Genomic DNA, 18,045 nt, shown 5'->3' on the forward strand with positions numbered 1-18,045 from the left:
TCACAAAATTCTACCCAACAAATGTGGAGAAAACGTCATCATAAATCAGATTACATTAATGCCAACAAATCTGGCTTGGTCACATAATGGCGCTTCAGCCGTTGTGATTTGAAAATTGTAATTTGCTATATTGCCATGTCTATTTGAATTCGATTAATTGTTCAGTTGTATTAAACAGACTGTGCATTAGGAAATACAATTGTACCTTGCCTTAACATGAGTTTATTTGCTCGGTGATCAAGTTTGTAACTCATTTTACTCGCATATCAAATAACATTTCCTCATTAAAATTATTAGAAATACCCCGTTAATGAACAATTGTACTAGTAGAGGGTTTTCTGTGAGTAGTCGGGCTCAACTGCTACGCTTGTGTCGACAGGAATGTCTGGGGAAAAAAATACTAAATAAAGGGCAAGGCGAATGGGAAGCGTTGAAGGGAGGAAGAGGGCGAGATTAGCAAATCGGCCGTTGCTAGGCAACGTGTGTTAGTGGACAACGATCACTGTTTAGCGAAAATAAGCTGTTTCGAGAGAATGTCAAATTAAGTACTTTAAATGTAGTCATTCTTTACTTGAAATACAGGCTTTAGGTAACTTCAACGGTAAGTTGTGCAACAACTTTGCACGTCGAACTATACGTACGTCTATGTCGGAGTTTCGAGCATATTTTTTAATGCCTATTTTAGAAAGGTATACTATTGTTCTACTAATCCACAATTTAAAAAAAAAAAGTGCATACAAGATCTGAAAGTAGTCTAAACCATCGTGGCAAATGGCGTTTTAGATTACCAAGGGTGTACATTGCAGTTCAATTAAAATGTACAATTTCGCTTCCAGTATTTTGGTTATGCCATTTAACGACACGAAGGGACAGTGTTGTATTTCGATGTAGTTAGTACAAAAGTAGTATTCAAAAAAAGATAACTTACATCACTGATTAGCAGTAGCTGTATTTATTAAGGCGTCAAATGACGCCTGTTATACGCCCCCGCTATCGAACTATTAGTCTAAGTGACGTCACACTGCGCGAGTTTACGCGTAAAAAAGGGCAAAGAAGTGAAGTAGGCAGCTTCCACTTGTGTGAAGATTTTTTTGCTTTTAAAGTCGTTTTAATGACATAAATGTATATTATTTTTTAAATATAATATGTATTTTAAAAATCTAATTTTGTAGAGTCATTGTACAGTGGATTTTTAGCAACATGCAACAGCTGGAACCAAAGGCGTATACTCCACTTGAACTGACGGGAGTTTCCGGCTTCAACGGTAAGTTTCCTAACAGAAAAAAACTATCAAATGTGAGTATTTCATGTGTTTTATTCGAACCTTAGAAAATAATAACGATATAAAAACTTATTATAACGCTCCCAAGCAAATGCTAACGTAAGTAGCATGTAGCTAAAAGCAAAAATGACATGTGTACACATCCAGTGTTTAAGAAGTGAAAACTGAAGACCTCACCTTTAAGTTTAATGAATTTTAAATAAAGGACAAATTAGAAGTCAGTCGGCGTGATCTGCGTGCTTCCCTTTGTGATTTCAGGACAAGTGCATTTTGGCATGAGACTGCATCCGGACAAAGAGCACCTCATCTATCCTCTGGGCTGTACCGTCGTCCTGGCACGGATAAAAGATAGCAAGAGGCACTTCCTGCACGGTCACACCAGCGACGTATCCTGCCTCTCCATGTCGAAAAGTGGAGTGTATATTGCCTCTGGACAAGTCAATTACAATGACTTTGAGGTAGCTTTCAGAGACAAAAGATCATTCTCCCACCAACTCAACCATGTCATTTAAATGCCATTCTATCAGGTGGTTGTGAAAAGTCTACACACCCCGGTTAACATTTGAGAAACGTAAGATTAAAAAAAAAAGAGATAATTTGAACAGGGGTGTGTAGACTTTATATCCACTGTATTTCCTTCAATAAACTGTTTTTTAATTACGGTTTAATTCCAATTTTCTACATGTGCTCGTTCCCTAGGCCGAGATAATCGTCTGGGAGTACACCACGCGATGCTTGTACACTAAGTTTGTGATCCACGAATCGAAGGTGGAGGCGTTGGCCTTTTCTCCCAATGACAAGTTTCTGGTGTCCCTCGGGGGTCAAGACGATGGAAGGCAAATCTCATGCTTGTTCAATAGAATAGTGAGAATGTGGCGCTGTCTCATATTGGAGTCTGTATGCAATTATAAAGTGCCGCCAAAAAAAAAAAAGGAAATGAAAAGCAAATCAAAAATTGTGCAGCTAAGTTTTGAGCAACTTAAGAGGCTCCCTCAAGTTTTTTCATCCCACTTTGACATTTAACAGTTTTGTATGTTTTGTCTTTAGAATCGTCTTGTGGAACATTGCGACCAAGCAGGCCATTAGTTCAGCTGCAGCGGTCCCTTTGAGTTTATGTCACCGGCTCACCGTCAAGTACTCCAACACAAACGACAACGTTTTCGTCTGTGCTGGCAGGTGGGTGAATGATCTCAAGCTTCATCATTTTTTTTTTGTTTCGAATGCTGTCAATTGATCTAGTTAATGCAATCCAAATAATTAGGAATTTATCAATGCATTAATGAAGGTATTCAACTTTAAAAATATCTATAAGTTCAGATTTGGCATCAGTTCTTTTTGATCAATAGAGATCTCTTAGCGCTGCTCGAGCAGCCACCATTTTCATCACTCTATGGAATGTAATTCATTGACTGACCTTACTGATTTTCATTTCACAATATGTTCCCTCTTATTACGAAAATGCCACTTTCCCCTGGATATTGTGGCATAACAAACAAAAAAACAAACAAAAAACTGTCATTTGTGATTGTTTCAGGGCAACTTTGCAGATCTGGGAGCTGGATCAGTGCAACAAGATTAAACCTACAGACTGTATATTGGGCAAACTGAAGAGGACGGTGAGGTGCGTAGAGGTGCGTATGGTATGAAGTCCAATTTTTGAATGCAAGTAAATCACGGGTTCAAGTGCAAAAGCGGACGAAGGCCAGTTAGAGAAAAGCAAACTACCTATCACAGCATCAGTGAATGTTGCATTTCCTCACCATGGAAAACTAAACTACTCCAATGCGAAACAAGTTTTTTTTTTCAGGAATAATAGATAGTGTTGTTTCCATTGAAGCCATAAAGTCCTAATCGACAGGTTATTGATTAAGATAACTGATTTTGGAATTGATGTGATTTGTCTCTCTCTTTGGAAAATTAGGGTTAAGGGTTCATTTAAATTAAGGTTAAGAGATTGTAGTACTAGTGGTCTCACTTGTTATTAATTAGAATATGTTTGACTAGATTCGGAAGACTATAAATTGTCCAGAGGTATGAATTTGAGAATGGCGATCAGTCCAAGCTAAGGACCGTGGACCGCTCACACTAACATATTTTTTCTTAAAGTTCGCACCGGACAATGAGTACATCTCTTCCTTCCTTTCCTCAGTCTCTCCTTTGGTCTCTTGAGGTCTCCCTAATTTGTTGGACTTTAGATGTTTCTGGGGTTAGTGAAAGACTCTGGTTGGTAGCCCGGTGGGTAGTAAGTAGGTAATGTCTGGTCGGTGCTGGATTTCACTTTCCTTTCTTTTCTTTGATCCTTCCTCGGGTCTCCTGACAACCTCACGACTCGAGCTGAAGTAGTCGGTTTAGGTGAACGGTATGGGATTTTTTAATAGGTTTTAGGTGAACTAATGAGTACACACACATACAAAATATAAAAAATAAAAATATAAAGAGAGAGCAATGATGATGACATGTCAAATCGGTGAAATTACCGAATGAACAATACTGAGTTCTCTCTCGGGGAAAAAAAAAGGGAATTGATGTGATTTGTCTCTCTCTTTGGAGGATTAGGGTTAAGGGTTCATTTAAATTAAGGTTAAGAGATTGTAGTACTAGTAGTCTCACTTGTTATTAATTTGTATTCACAAAGCATCATTCTGAGCATTTCAGTGTAATTTTATCATTAGAATATGTTATGAATTTGAGTATGGCGATCAGTTCAAGCTAAGGACCGTGGACCGCTCACACCGACATATTTTTCCTTAAAGTTCTCACCGAACGATGAGTTCATGTTCTGCGGCACTTCCAGTGGCGACATCTTGAAAATTCACACCAAGACAAAGTGTCTGAGCGACTATGGTCCCATGAAAACCAAACATGATCTGGTGAGTATCCCCACAAGAGTATCCAAATCTAGCCCTGGGGGAATCAATTTTCATTTGTGGGGGGGGGGGTTTCCAATGTCTTTCATGCACAGGGAGCCAATGTCCTAAAGGCATTAAGTACGGGTGAACTACTTGTTGGTTCTGGTTTTGGCACCTTGACACTGTGCTCCACGACCAACTTCAAACCTATCAAGTGAGTACTAGTACCTCCCACTAAAAAAGATTTGGAACTGCCAATAGATGCCACAAGATGGTGGTAAAGCACTTTGTTATAAATGATCATTTTGGAGTTATAAGTTCCCTGTACGTGCCAGACTTACTCCTTCCCCCTTTTTTCCCCCCCACATTAGACAAGTGCAGATGAACAACGGGGTGACGTCCATCGCTCTCAAAGACGACGGCCGCCACTTTTTCGCTGGCACGGATGCTTCCGAGATCTACTGCCTCGATATGCAGGACTTCAAAGCCGAGCTCATCTCCACCAATCATCATGGCGCCGTCAAGGACGTCTCCATCGCTTAGTGAGTAGCGGGGTCACGCATAAAAAAGGGCTATACCCTCATTGACTATATTAGTATATACATCACAGGCATCCTTTCAGGTTTGTACTGAAAAACAAGTTGGATAGACATAAACTGAGGCGACTAATGTAGCCTTAGACTGCTGATTCAAGTTTCTTCCTTATCAAATTATAGAAAGTACAACGATAGTCTGCAGTTCCTGTCTTTTGTGGATGGAAACATGTTCTCAAAAATAGATAGTATGGAGTTCAGTACCCACTAACAACACTAGAGAGCAGTATAAGCACATTTACTTTTCTTATCTATTACAGCTCAATGCATCCTTACTATTGAAAGCTGTTATATTGAAATTATTGGGGAGAAAATGTCTCCATAATGACTAAAGTAGGTTATAGTTATTTACTATTATTATTATAACTTTCAGGTATTAGTAGCAGTAGTAGTAATAATTGCAATTCTTACTAGTATTTTTAGGCATTGATTTTAATTTGAGAATGAAAAGGATGAGTTTTGACAATGAGTAAATACATAGATGTCAATTAAAGGGATACTTGAATCATTTAGTCATTTTCAGAAGTATTAAGTTTTATAATATTTTCTGTAGAATTAATTCAATAACATAATTATTTTTCATGTACAATTAATACCTTAAAATTAATTTTTAAATTTTTAAATTATTTTTTTTTTCATTTGTTGTTGACTGAAAATGCCATCACAGGTGCTCAGGAAACAGGTAATGACCAATCAAAGCTCACCTGTTTTCTGGATTTGGTCATGTGACTATAGCAAACTGAGCCGTGATTGGTTGCTACCTGTTTCCTGGGGAGTGCGATGTCATCTTCAGTTGACAGCAAGTGGCAAAATGTCTTATTAAAGGTATTGATTGTACATGAAAAATAATGACATTACATTAATTATAGACAAAATATTATCTCCTTAATGCTGAAATGCGTCAGGTAACCTTTTAAAATGATTAATGATAATTCTAATTGACATAATAGCGCACATATGATATGGATTCATACAATAATTATTCAACTTTTTATTTATGGCATCCTGTTTGTAGATAAACTAGGACAATAAGTGAGCCCACTTCTATACCAGGTTTCCTTGATGTTGGTTTATTGTTTTAGAACTAGTGTGTAAACCAAACAAATACACATTGTCATAAATCATGTCCACTTCACAAGGAACCTCACCCACACTGAATACTTTTCTCACCTCTCGCTTTTATACCTTGTTGTCAGCTACAGATCTTCATCTCCAGCTTTTGTTGCTTTTTGTCATGTGTCATCAGCGGCTCCTCCGAGTTGTTTGTGTCCGGCTCAGAGGAGGACATCAGGGTGTGGCACATAGACAAGTCCAAAGAGCTGCTAAGGATCCCAGTACCTTGCCTTACCTGTAACTCTTTGCACCTGATGATTGACGGACACAGCATTGTCACTGGTAGGAATCAATACACGCAACCCTCAGTATAGAGATAAGACCATTTTTTAAATTATTTAATTAATTTAGTATTATAATTATTATTTATATTACTGTATAATTATTTAATTAAAAAATATATATATTTCTTTCATTCCGCTTTTTATTGTCATTTTATTTAACTTCATGTAACATTGTACAGTGCTCTCAAGTGCCAAAAAGGTGCCTTTAAATAAAATGCATTATTATTATTATTATTATTATTATTAGCATGAGGAGGACATGTAAACTACAGAGAATGATGACCCGAGGGGAGATTTGACCCCAAAACGTCTGAAAGAACTCTGAGGCCGCCGTGCTAACCATTAGCTTAGCATGAACAAGCATGAGCGGTTAATTTGATCGGAACCATCTTTATTGGCCCTATATGTAAAAACACAAAAGGAATTTGTCTCCGGTAGTGTGAGCGTCACAGGTTTTTCAGTACCATGCAACTATGATGGCAAACAAAGAAATGATACATAGAGTGAATATAGTGCAGTCATCAAGCAAATAATGTGAAGTGAAGAGGTGGTGACCAGGATGTGTAGGGTTCAAGAGAGTGAAGACTCCAAATTGCCTATTGGTGCGAATGTGAGCATGAATAAATGGTTGTTAGTGTAATATATGTCCTGTGATTGGCTGGCGACCAGTCCAAGATGGATTTTATCACGTTTATGATCTACGTCTTCTCACAGGTTGGAACGACGGAAAGATCCGCATATTTGCCCCGCAGAGTGGCCGTCTCATGCTCATTATTGACAATGCGCACCGAAATGGCGTGTCGGCCATCAAGGGGTCCACGGACTGCAAGAAAATTGTCAGTGGGGGGCAGGACGGAACGGTCAGTCTTGCATGATGATGATGATGATGATGACGCAACCTCGATTCCTAGATTAGTCATTAGCAGTAAAACATGATTTGGGGAGAAAGTAGTTTTTGTGGCATTTCACTCCCTCATAATCGACGTGACAAGTCGAGATTCACCTCAAGCGATGTATTAATAACTAAGTATGTTTAATGAATCCAACGTAGGTGTGCGTTTGGGAGCTGCTGGGGCACGGCCAACGACAGCTTGCGTTCTTGACGGAGCACAAAGCCATGGTCAGGTCTGTCCAGATCAAGAGCGATGATAAGGAGTCGATCACTGCCAGCATGGACGGAACCTGCATCCTCTGGGACATTGAGTGAGTTGCCTCACAACCAAACCACACACACACATACTCTACTTTGGGTGAAATTTCATGATGGATGCATTACAGTCTTGCCTTGAAATATCAATGAACTAATGGATGAGGTTTACAATACTTACACATCATTTTCTTTATCCTCTGCAAAGAGCGCCTATTGACTATTCCGAGCTTTTGTCACAAGTCGGTCTTCTGGTGCATTCGATGAAGGTTTGAAGTAGGATTATCCCACTCGGAGTGTCCCAGTTCTGACCTTAAAACGTTTGAGGCAAATGTAAACAACAAAGATGGCTGATTCCAATAAATTGTTGTTCTGGTTAACGCAATCATGCTGTGTCACGTGAACATATGTCTTGTATTTAAATTTGCGTCAAATGTTTTGAGGTTGGAACTGACGCAATCTAAGTGGGATAAATCCAGCAATTTCCCACGTTATCAAATGCAGTATTTCACTCAGTGAAAGGATGCTGTCATTGAAAAGCATTGGACTTCGGATCGTTGATTTGGGGGGATTATTTTGATTTGAAAATGTGCTGAAATGTTATGCAGTTTCCAGATTCCCATTTTCTTGCTTTAACACAAACTGATTCATTTTAGTAGAGACAAGACAAATAGCTTGCACACAAACATTTTAAACATGAATCTTTTTTTTTTTTTTTTGGCTTACTTTAGGAAAAGTCATCAAATTTCACTTTGTTATTGATGCCAAACAGGGTTAAATTTGACCCAAAAAATTATGTTTTTAGTCAAAAACTTTTTTTCACATAGACTGGACATTTTCATCAAGAAACACAAGCTCTTAAGTGAAAATCAATATGGATTTAGAGAAAAACGATCAACCTCGATGGCAGTCATGGAACTTGTAGAAGCTATAGCTACAAGTATAAATAATAAAGAATTTACTATTGGGATTTTTATAGATTTGAAAAAAAAACGTATTGGATACTATACATCATAGTATATTATTGAATAAATTAGAGAGATATGGCATAAGAGACTTAGCATATAAATGGATTAAAAGTTACTTAGATAACAGATATCAGCATTTGCAGTTCAACAACATACAATCAAAACAATTGATCTCTCATGGCGTTCCCCAAGGGTTGGTGCTTGGCCCTAAGTTATTTGTATTATATATATAAACAATATCTGATGTGTCTCCAAAATACTTAAAAGTGTTTTGTTTGCTGATGACACAACTCTCTATTGCTCTGGAGAAAATCTGAAACAGCTTTTGATTACGGTGGAAAATGAATTAAAAGCCTTAAAAATTTGGTTTGACACCAACAAATTATCTCTAAATTTAAACAAAACAAAGTTTATAGTTTTTGGCACGAGACAGGTCAAGCACCAATCGATGTTCTGTTGAATGTTTTTATGTAGGAAATTTGTGCGGATTCGGAAGATAGTTACCAGAAACTCATCATTCAAGACCGTGTGCTACCATCCTGAAGAACACCAGATTGTCACCAGCGGCACCGACAGAAGGGTAGGTTTCGCCGACGTTATTTCCATTCCCCCTCAATGTTGAGTTACCAGTGGACTCCCATCTTGACACTTTCCGATTTTCAGCCAAAATATGTCACGTTAAGACACATAAATAAATCGGGGGTAAACATGCCTGCTAATCTAAATGTCTCATTATTGCATCATAATATTTTCCACTCACTGAGCCGAGCAGAAGCGAGAAGCCTGCTGCTGTGCTACGATTAGCGCGGTCTCCCACGGCGACCACGACGGGCACAACACACACACGCACACACAAACGTGCTCAGATTAGTTTGCAAAGCCCGTCGTGTATTTCTTGGCTCGTCGTACTTAGGTCGGCTGCATCCACACCCCCTTTAACCTGAGCACACTCCTCTCATCAGACATGCCAAGGGACATAGAAGACACATAAGCACAAACTCAAAAACTTACAAAAGTTTAAAAAAATTTTTTTTTTTAAGTGTCAATTATAGTGTTGCATGTTAAGAGCCAGCTAGCGTCAGCTTGATTTTCATGCTATCAAAACAAGTTCCCATAGCTTTGCTAACCTTGTGAACTGAATAACAAAAGATGCTAAATTAGCGAGCATAAAAAAAATACACAAAATTCCTTACATGTCTGTTTTTTGTTTGATTACAAACCATTTTTTTTTAGCATGAGAGAGAGAGGCTGGTGGTTTTAAGCACAAAAAACAACTTATTCACTATTCCTTTACAATAATATGTTTTATGCTCCCCCACTAGTCTAAACACACTATCTGATTTATATTGGGTCTATGAATTGAGCAGCAGCAATTCATCTCAGGGGGCGGCCATTTTGCCTTGCACTGCCGCTTGCACTCGACTGATAATGACATTCAGGTAACGACCGTCAAGGCTCGCGCACCTGTTGTAAGTAAGGCACAATAATGTCATTTTCTGTCAACAGCATGTGGCAGTAGAAGCCAAAATGGCCGCTCCTGAGATGGAGACGACAGGTGGATTTTGCTGCTTAATTCATATTTCACAAACACAATATTAAAGGGGAAATCAACCATAAACATTTCTTGACAATAATATGTTATATGTCACCTCACTAGTCTAAACATGACACTCTGAATACTATTACATTTATGGAATATGAGCTATGAAGCAAAATCCAGCTGTTTTGAACCATCTCAGGGGGGCGGCCATTTTGCCACTTTTCGCTGTCGACTGAAGATAACATTATAGTGCCTTACTTACAACTGGTGCGCGAGCCTTGACGTTGCTCAGGGCTCAGGCAATGACCAATCACAGATCACCTGTTTTCTAAACCCGAGCTGTGATTGGTGGTTACCTGAGCCCCGAGCAACTGTGATGTCATTTTCACTTGACAGCAAGTGCCAAAATGGCCTCCTTGTGATATGGATAAAAACTGCTAGATTTTGTTGCTTAACTCATATTCCACTAACACAATATTAACCAGACTATCATATTTAGACTAGTGGGGCTTCATAGAACATATTATTGTCAAGATATTTTTGGGGGGTTGACGTCCCCTTTAATCAGAATGGCATGTTTAGACTAGTGCAACCATCTGTGGGCATTTTTTTTTTTTTAAACCTATCCATCAGAGTGTAAACAGTACAAATAAAAAGTACAAAAAAAAAAAAAGAATACTAAAGTACAGCTATCTTAGAAATCTATTGCAGCACACTAAAAAAATATGTACCCTAGTAATGTATTTCATTACTTCCTGCAAACTTGCGCTGATTAGCACAACCGTGACGAAGGATGCATGCAGGGCAGCGCTCATGCCTTCCTGCGTGCGGATGTGCCGACGCCAGCCTCGCGCCAGCCAATTCCACCATCTGCTCATCCCAGGACACAGGCACACTGTCTGCAGGCACATGAATACGCCCGTATCGGTCCGCTTAGGCCAGCGCTTTACAAATATACTAAAGCGATGTGATGTGAGAGCTGTCCAGTCGAATACCGCGATACGACTGAATTGTGCCCAAAACTCAACTCATTAGAGATCCTGGTGCATCAGATTCACTGCCTTGAAGCTAGATGGTTATCCTGGGCATCCATCCGTCCATTTGCTATAGTGTTTGCCCTCGTTAGGGTCGCGGGCGGGTGCGAGGCACGGTACACACTGGACTGGTAAGCAGTCAATTATAGGGCACAAAGAAAAGAGAGAATTTACACTCTTATTCACACTTACAGAAAATTTATAATTGTCTATTAACCTAACATATATATATATATATATATATATATATAAATAAATGCGCGGCTCAGTTTTGGACCGCGGCTCGGTTTCCCCCCGAGAACACAGATGGGCCAAGAAAAGTCGCACAGGCGGCGGCGCTAATAAGCTGCTCAAATGAGATGAGGCAGGGAGAGGTCGTGACTGGAAAACGCCAAGAGACTGAGGAAAACAAAAGACGAGATGTTTGGGGGTAACTTGAGGAGATTTACACTTGTTTGTGTGCTGTTGTTGTTTTTTTTAACTCTTTGACTGCCAAAAACGTTAAATAACGTTTAGTAAAATCCTATGGAGGGGTGCCAAAGACGTTAAAAGACGTTTTTTTTCCAAAACAGGTGAAACTAACCATTTTCTATTGTTGATTACTGAAAAACGGAATAATGTAGAAACAAACTTTTTTTTCTGATGAAAGATGAGAGTCCAATCTTCATCTATCATTTGGTAGTATGTGTGTTTCCATAGTCCAAACACATCATTTTCTGTGGACCTTGAAAGATCAGTCAAAATGCTTAAATCGGCTGGCACCCACGTTTTCTGAAAACGTCTGGCAGTCAAAGAGTTAAATATTTTTGACAGTTATAAATGTACAAATTTAAAGCACTGTGACCGGCTGTTTCAAATACGACACAAATCAAAAGTCCTATGTGGAAGTTGATTTAAAAAAAAGAAGTTTTTTTTGTTTGTTTGTTCAAAAGGACCAATAAATACTCTATTTACAAATAATCTGAATTTTGTCATATATTTCATGGTTCAGGATTTATAGGGTTAATACAAAGTAGTGACTTAACAATTTGAATTGAAAAGCACTGAAAGCTAATATATATGGTCAGTAATGTGTTATCTGTCACTGGAAAAAGTAATGAGAATTTTAAAACAAGCACATAAAGACAGCAAGCGAGAACTCTGTTAAAAAAAAAACACACAAAGTCGGCCTTACATAACAAATACATCTTGGTCTATCTTTTTATTGCCGCTGTCAAATAAATAACTGTCGGCTACCTGTGCAGCTCGTCTACTGGGATGTGCACGACGGGACAGCAATCAGAGAGCTGCAGGACGCGCAGACGTCGGCCATCAACTGCTTGCACATCTCATATGACGGCAAATATTTTGTGACAGGTAATTGACCATTAGGCAGCTGCTCCGTACTTTCTCGTCCCACTTTGAGCCACGCCACGCACAGCGATTGAAAATGCTGGTAGTAATTGTCTCAAGGTTTTTTCCTCCTAAATAACGTCTACTTCACCAAGGAGGTTTTGCCGATTCAGTAATGTGGATTTGTCTGTTTTTGTGCAATATGTCTACAGTTTGGAGGGTTAGCTCCAACACACCCTAATGAGGACAAGCACTATAGAAAATGGACGGATGGTTTTTATTTTCACACTTAAGTTGAATTCAATCAAATGAATATTTGAGGGCTTTTCTCTGGCAGGTGGCGAAGACAAGCTGGTGAGGGTGTGGGACTACATGGACGGTAAGGTGACCCACGTGGGAAAAGCTCACGGCGGAGCCATCACCAGCGTGGAGATCTGCTGCAACAACAGCACCCTCATCAGCACCAGCGCGGACGGAGCCGTCATGCGCTGGAAGTTTCCTTACCCCGCCTTGGAGTGACGGAGCGTGACGGGCTGGACAAGTAACGGAGTCAGTCCACTTCTCATTGGCCTACATACAGTATGTTGGAAGAGCAATGCAGTACAGACGCTCCCCACCTTACGAACGAGTTACGTTCCGGACGATCGTTCGTAAGGTGAATTTGTTCGTAAGTTGCTTCAGTGCTATATTTTGTATTATAATTTATGTTTAAAAGCCTATATAAGTATATTGAAGGTTTATATAAGTATGTTTAAGGCTTGTACAAGTAACCTGCATTGGTTTGTACTGAAAAAAACTTTTAATAAAATGGAGAGAATACGTACAGTACTGACTGTACTACGTATGTTAGAGAGAGAGAGCGAAAGACACACACACAGTATGTACATGTACGTAATAAGATAAATAAAATGAAGTTTAACTTACTTTTGGAAGATGTACTCGATGCTTAAGGAGATGATGGAGGAGGAGGAAGAGGAGGATTTTATATCATGAGAGATTCTTCGTCGTCGCTGGAATCGGCTTCAAAAGTTATTTCCTGCTTCATGGGGACCGGCGTTTCTTCCTCCTCCTCCTCGACACGTTGCTGAGCCTCCAATGAGCTCTCACAGCGCCAAGCATCGGTATTAGCGGCGGAAAGAAGCACTACGCGCAATACAAAATCTAACTTACAGCATTTCTTTCCGAACATTTTTCGACATACTGTACGCGCAGAAATGTTCGTATGTACCGTTGTTCGTAACTCGAATGTTCGTAAGTAGGGGAGCGTCTGTACATTGATTGTTCTGTTTTTTTTGTCCCATGAGAAATCATGGAACATCGAAAATATTCCATTTCGCACTCAAACTTTCGTCATCAACGCTTTTGCTACAGCAGTGGACTTTGGACTACTGCACGATCGCGGGTTCTAGGTTGGCAATCCCGCTATTTCATGGTTTTTGTTTTTTACAGTTTCGAACTATTTTGTTCTGCTACCCGTTTATTATTAGGTGTTTTCGACTACTTGATGACATCACACTATTTTGTTTAATGCTATAAATTTGAAAGAAGACAAATGTAAACAGGAAGTATTTCAGTTCAGTCTAGATTTGGCTGAAGATTATTGAAATATTCAAAATCTCTTCTATCCTGCTTTTTATGCCTACGGAAAGTGACGGCTGTAGGTTCATTTTGTAATGTACATCTTGTTTCGTGTTTATTAAAGTTTATTGTGAGATGAAAATTGTGTTCATTTGAAAAACAGGATTTATTGATGAGCTAGGTTGGTTTTATGCTAGCTGTTGATCAGATGTTTTTATTCCTGTTTATATTTTATATTCTCATACTGTGTATTATGTTCTATTCTTAGGTGCTTGTTGCCATTTCACTCGTTTGTTGATATTTCAAAAAGTCATTAAGTCGGACACACCAAGATGCAGTCCGACATACAATGAACTATTTCTCCCTTTTTAATTCGCTTTAATATAATTACTGTACGTTTTTATAAAGTACAATATTATGGAGTGTTTTTGTCCCATTAAAATACAATTTAAAGCAATTTCTGTTTTTATGGGTATAGGGCTGGAATGGATCCTTGGCATTTCTATTAATTTCACTAGGTAAAAATTATTTGAGGTACAAGTGTTTTATTTGAGTTACTAGTGTGGTCATACAAGACTTCAATTCGTATCTCAAGGCAAAATTAACTTTTTTCCCGCAAACATCTGATTAAAAAAAAAATTCCCTCCAACTTTTAGCCTATTCCGAAAATTGTTATAGGTTTAGTGAGCAAGTCATTAATTTGGCAACACCGGCTATAAGAACTGTAACAAAAAATATTTTGGTATGGTACCCCTGTATTGATACATATTGAATTGTTTTTTTGTTTGTTTATTTTTGGACAGATGCACACTCCTACTGACTTTGCTTTGTAAACTAGAAAAAAAATCATCCTAGTAATAGGCCAAATTTGAAATAATCGATAACATGAAATTATTGCCCTGCCCTTTGGAAATTTAGCCAAGGCTATGTACAACATCAGGGGTATTTGATTTTAGAGGTTGCTCAGGTCATTTTCCCTAAAAGGCAACCCCAAAACTTTTGTTAAAGTTTGCGAAGCAGATTTGGTACAATCACCCTTTATTATGTACTGCCTTTGCACGTTTTCCAACAAAAGCAGAGTAAGAGCATTAGGGAAATTACGAAACCGTCGGCTCTGACTATCTGTTCCAATAAATCAGCATATCTGGCCCACTAAATTCAATCTTGGGCGGCGGTGAGCTGTGAAATTAAGGCTCGAATGATTAGAATCGGAGTAGAACACGGCAGATGCTGGCTTCCTCTCCAAAAGTGCACAAAAAGCTCCATTTATGTATTTGCTGGAGTTTTTCAGCAGCGGCAGCCTTAATGTGACTGAAGCTATTTATAGGCTCCGTTGTCTCGTGTGTTTCCGACAAGGTGTTTCACACTGACAATAGTGCGTATGGAGATTGTGCACCTAAGTGGCCATCTGTTTGGACGGCACCGTCTGCAATGCACATCTGCTAGTCTAACATCAAAACACCCATGTTTTTTATTTATTTATTATTATTATGGTGGATATAAAAAGTCTACACACCCCTGTTCAAATACCAAGTGGGGAAAAAAGTGCTGTGGTCTGATGAGTGCACATTTCAAATTGTTTATCAACACTTATCTCAAGGCGGCGCAACTCCCATAGGACGTCAATGGCAGGTGTACCTAATGAAGTGGCAGACGCGTGTTTATTTTGCTTCCCGGGTGGGTTGTGGGGGGCGGGCGTTGTTCTTACTATACGGGCGGGAGAAAGGAGCGTTAGCTTCGGGAGTAGTGAAGTAGTAGCGCGTGTGGGACCGAGAATGAGGAGACTAGCACATTTATAGAAGCGACGAGCTAACCGCATTCTTTCCTGGTACCGGTTCGGTGCCACTTTCGCCGCGGTGATGTTTGCGGAAAGGCGGGAGGAGCAGGAGCTGGAGGAGGAAGAGGAGGAGGAAGACTAGACTGTCTGGCAGACAGGTGCGCCTCCTCCTCCTCCTCTTCCTCCACAGTACAGCGAGTGTTCCTCCTGTCAGGTGCAGGCAGCAGCCATGGATCCCCGCAAGGAAAAGCCGCGAAAGCCCATGAAAGCCAAAACGACGAAGCGGAAAGAGAAGAAGCACCGGAGCGGAACGTTCACCCGGCGGAAATCTCTTCGTTCTCTCAGTCAATTCATGGGCAGGATTCTGAAAACTTTGAGCACTTTGGCGCACTTCGGCGAGGGACGGCCGCCGGAGCCCGGGAAGGAGGAGGACGACGGCGGCTTCGGTCTAAGCGACACCGGCGGCTTTAAAGACGAACCAATACCGGGGGTTCCGAAGGAGGGTGTCGTGAAGAAGAGCTCCACGCTGTCGTCCCACGGCTCGGTCAAGGAGCGACTGTCGTGGTGTTACGGCGACAAGACCCCCGGCGCTCTGGGGCTCAAGAACCACGGAAACACCTGCTTCATGAACGCCGTGGTGCAGTGTCTCAGTAACACCGACCTGCTGGCCGAGTATCTCGGGCTGGAGCAGTACAAGCCGGACGTGTTGGCCCGGAGGGTGAACAGCGAGGCCGCCAGGGGTGAGGTCACCGAACAGCTGGCGTCGCTGGTTCGAGCCCTGTGGACTCTGGAGTACACGCCGCAGCTCTCCGTGGACTTCAAGGTGAGACTATAGTGTGTTTTCGCGCTTTCCACATATTTGAACTTTTCTTACAACAGTAGTTCGACTCGTGTGGCTTTTGTTATGTTTTATATTGACCACCATCATAAGTATGTGAGAGTCACGTGACGTCACGAGACTCCACAGGTGCATCGGGATGGAAGGGGAGCGTGAAATAGGCGTGGTCTATGTAGGAAGTAGCCCACCTCTGCATTCCATAAGAAATCGTACGGTGGCCCTCAAGTGCAAAACAGCAAATTACAAAAGCAAAAATTAAACAAAACAACAAAAAATAAACACAATCTGAAAAAAAAAACCACAAAAACAAATAGCTATACAAACACAACAGCAAATAAAAAAACACAGCAAATAACAAAACAACAAAGCTAAACACAACAGTAAATAAAAAATACAAAACAAAGACAACTAACTACTTGGAAGAGGTACGAGTAGGTTCTAGTAATGAATTACCATCTGTCAGATCCTTCGTTCCTTCCTTCGCCGGTTCCTTCATTCAATCAGCGTCTAATCTCTCCACCAGTACTTGCCTCTTCTGGTAATGGTTGTTTTTTTTTTTTGCCTTTGTGTTTAGTTATTTGTTTAATTAGTCCCCCCCCCATACTGTATTACATTGGTGCTCGGAAGTACACTGAGTATGTTTTATACGTCAAGTGACAGTGTATCACTTTTTACACAACTACTTCTAGTGATGTAACTTCACAATAAGAGAGCATCGGGAAATTAAAATATTACAGCAGCATTTTACCTTTTAAAAAATGTCATTGATTAATACAAGGCAATGTACCAGGAGTATTAAAATACTCTTTGCAGGATTTTGTTGATGTTTCAGGGTCAAGGGTTAATTTTATTTGGAAGCAGTACTTTTCATTCATGTTATGTTGAATGACAGTTCTTGGGGTTATCTATGGGTTTCATTTAACTCTTGTAAACAATGAACAATGGCAAACCAGTGCTTACTTTCTGAAGTGTACTATACCACTAGAAACACATCTCTTATTAGGAGTTAATTTCCCATTGGACTGCAGTATGTGTAAATGTTAATAGTGCTTACACTTAAATATTAATTGGAGTCACTTGTAAGGGCAGTCAATGATATGGGCAAAGCATGGCAAGCGGCTGTAAAAGGCCGCATCGTGTGTCATTAACTTGCCATTATGTGATTAATCATCCATTTTATGTGCACGTGCAAACTAAGGCCGGTCAAATGGAAACAGAGGGTCTCAAGGCAACTAAACAACTGTGTCAGGAATGGATCTAACATATAGTAAGAGCATTCCAACTGTCTCATTCTCATTCATTTTTTTTGTGCATCTTGTTAAATCCTTCCATAAGGAATGGCTTGAGCAAGGCATAAAGCCCAAAAAATGTCAAACATTAAATATTCACTTATCATAGCATAAAGTTAAAGTTATAAAGTAACTACACAAAAGTAATATTTTCTTATAGGCTTAATATAATACAGTATAAACTATGAAGATGGTAAATATGACATGATAATTGAAACTTTATATCATGAATATACAGGGCCAGTGCCGGTTCTGGCAAGGCCACTGCAACATGGCTTATGGTGGCCTGACAGAACTACCACCCACAAAGGATTAATGTAGAACTCAGTCCATGCATCTGACTGCTCACATGTTTCGGTAGATGCACCTGTTTTGCCAACTACAGAGTTCAAAGGGGATCATGTACTGAGACAAATACAAT

The 18,045-nt window shown here is 39.8% G+C and overlaps 2 protein-coding genes across 4 annotated transcripts in view; both read left to right on the plus strand.

Moving 5' to 3' along the window:
• The first annotated feature begins 463 nt into the window (after nt 1-463).
• On the plus strand, nt 464-13,862 carry cfap52 (cilia and flagella associated protein 52). Of its 3 annotated transcripts, XM_077572113.1 has the most exons (15): nt 464-601; nt 1,173-1,264; nt 1,541-1,740; nt 1,982-2,118; nt 2,330-2,458; nt 2,817-2,913; nt 4,036-4,152; nt 4,245-4,345; nt 4,503-4,673; nt 5,971-6,119; nt 6,836-6,981; nt 7,173-7,324; nt 8,711-8,816; nt 12,055-12,166; nt 12,480-13,862. In XM_077572113.1, exons 2-15 carry the CDS (start codon nt 1,201-1,203, stop codon nt 12,659-12,661), a joined length of 1,863 nt encoding a protein of 620 aa, XP_077428239.1. In that variant the 5' UTR covers nt 464-601; nt 1,173-1,200; the 3' UTR covers nt 12,662-13,862. The 3 variants fall into 3 exon arrangements, with proteins under 3 accessions (XP_077428239.1, XP_077428240.1, XP_077428238.1); XM_077572112.1 differs by lacking the exon at nt 464-601 and having other exon boundaries at nt 684-1,264; XM_077572114.1 differs by lacking the exons at nt 464-601; nt 12,055-12,166 and having other exon boundaries at nt 683-1,264; nt 12,480-12,654.
• Nucleotides 13,863-15,455: 1,593 nt separating this feature from the next.
• The window catches only part of usp43a (ubiquitin specific peptidase 43a), a 63,900-nt gene continuing 61,310 nt past the window's right edge, over nt 15,456-18,045 (plus strand). Inside the window, exon 1 of the mRNA XM_077570866.1 lies at nt 15,456-16,320. Within this exon, the coding sequence (XP_077426992.1) occupies nt 15,727-16,320 (594 nt within the window). The 5' untranslated portion in view covers nt 15,456-15,726. The remainder of the gene's footprint in view (nt 16,321-18,045) is intronic.

This window comes from Vanacampus margaritifer, chromosome 7 (genome assembly GCF_051991255.1).
Source record: "Vanacampus margaritifer isolate UIUO_Vmar chromosome 7, RoL_Vmar_1.0, whole genome shotgun sequence".
Taxonomy (NCBI): Eukaryota; Metazoa; Chordata; class Actinopteri; order Syngnathiformes; family Syngnathidae; genus Vanacampus; species Vanacampus margaritifer.

Coding starts and splice junctions, on each gene's coding strand:
- cfap52 (XM_077572113.1), top strand. CDS start 1,201: ATGCAACAGCTGGAACCAAAGGCGTATACTCCACTTGAACTGACGGGA. Junction 2,914..4,035: donor GGACGGTGAGGTGCGTAGAG/GTGCGTATGGTA, acceptor TTTTCCTTAAAG/TTCTCACCGAACGATGAGTT. Junction 12,167..12,479: donor CGGCAAATATTTTGTGACAG/GTAATTGACCAT, acceptor TTTCTCTGGCAG/GTGGCGAAGACAAGCTGGTG.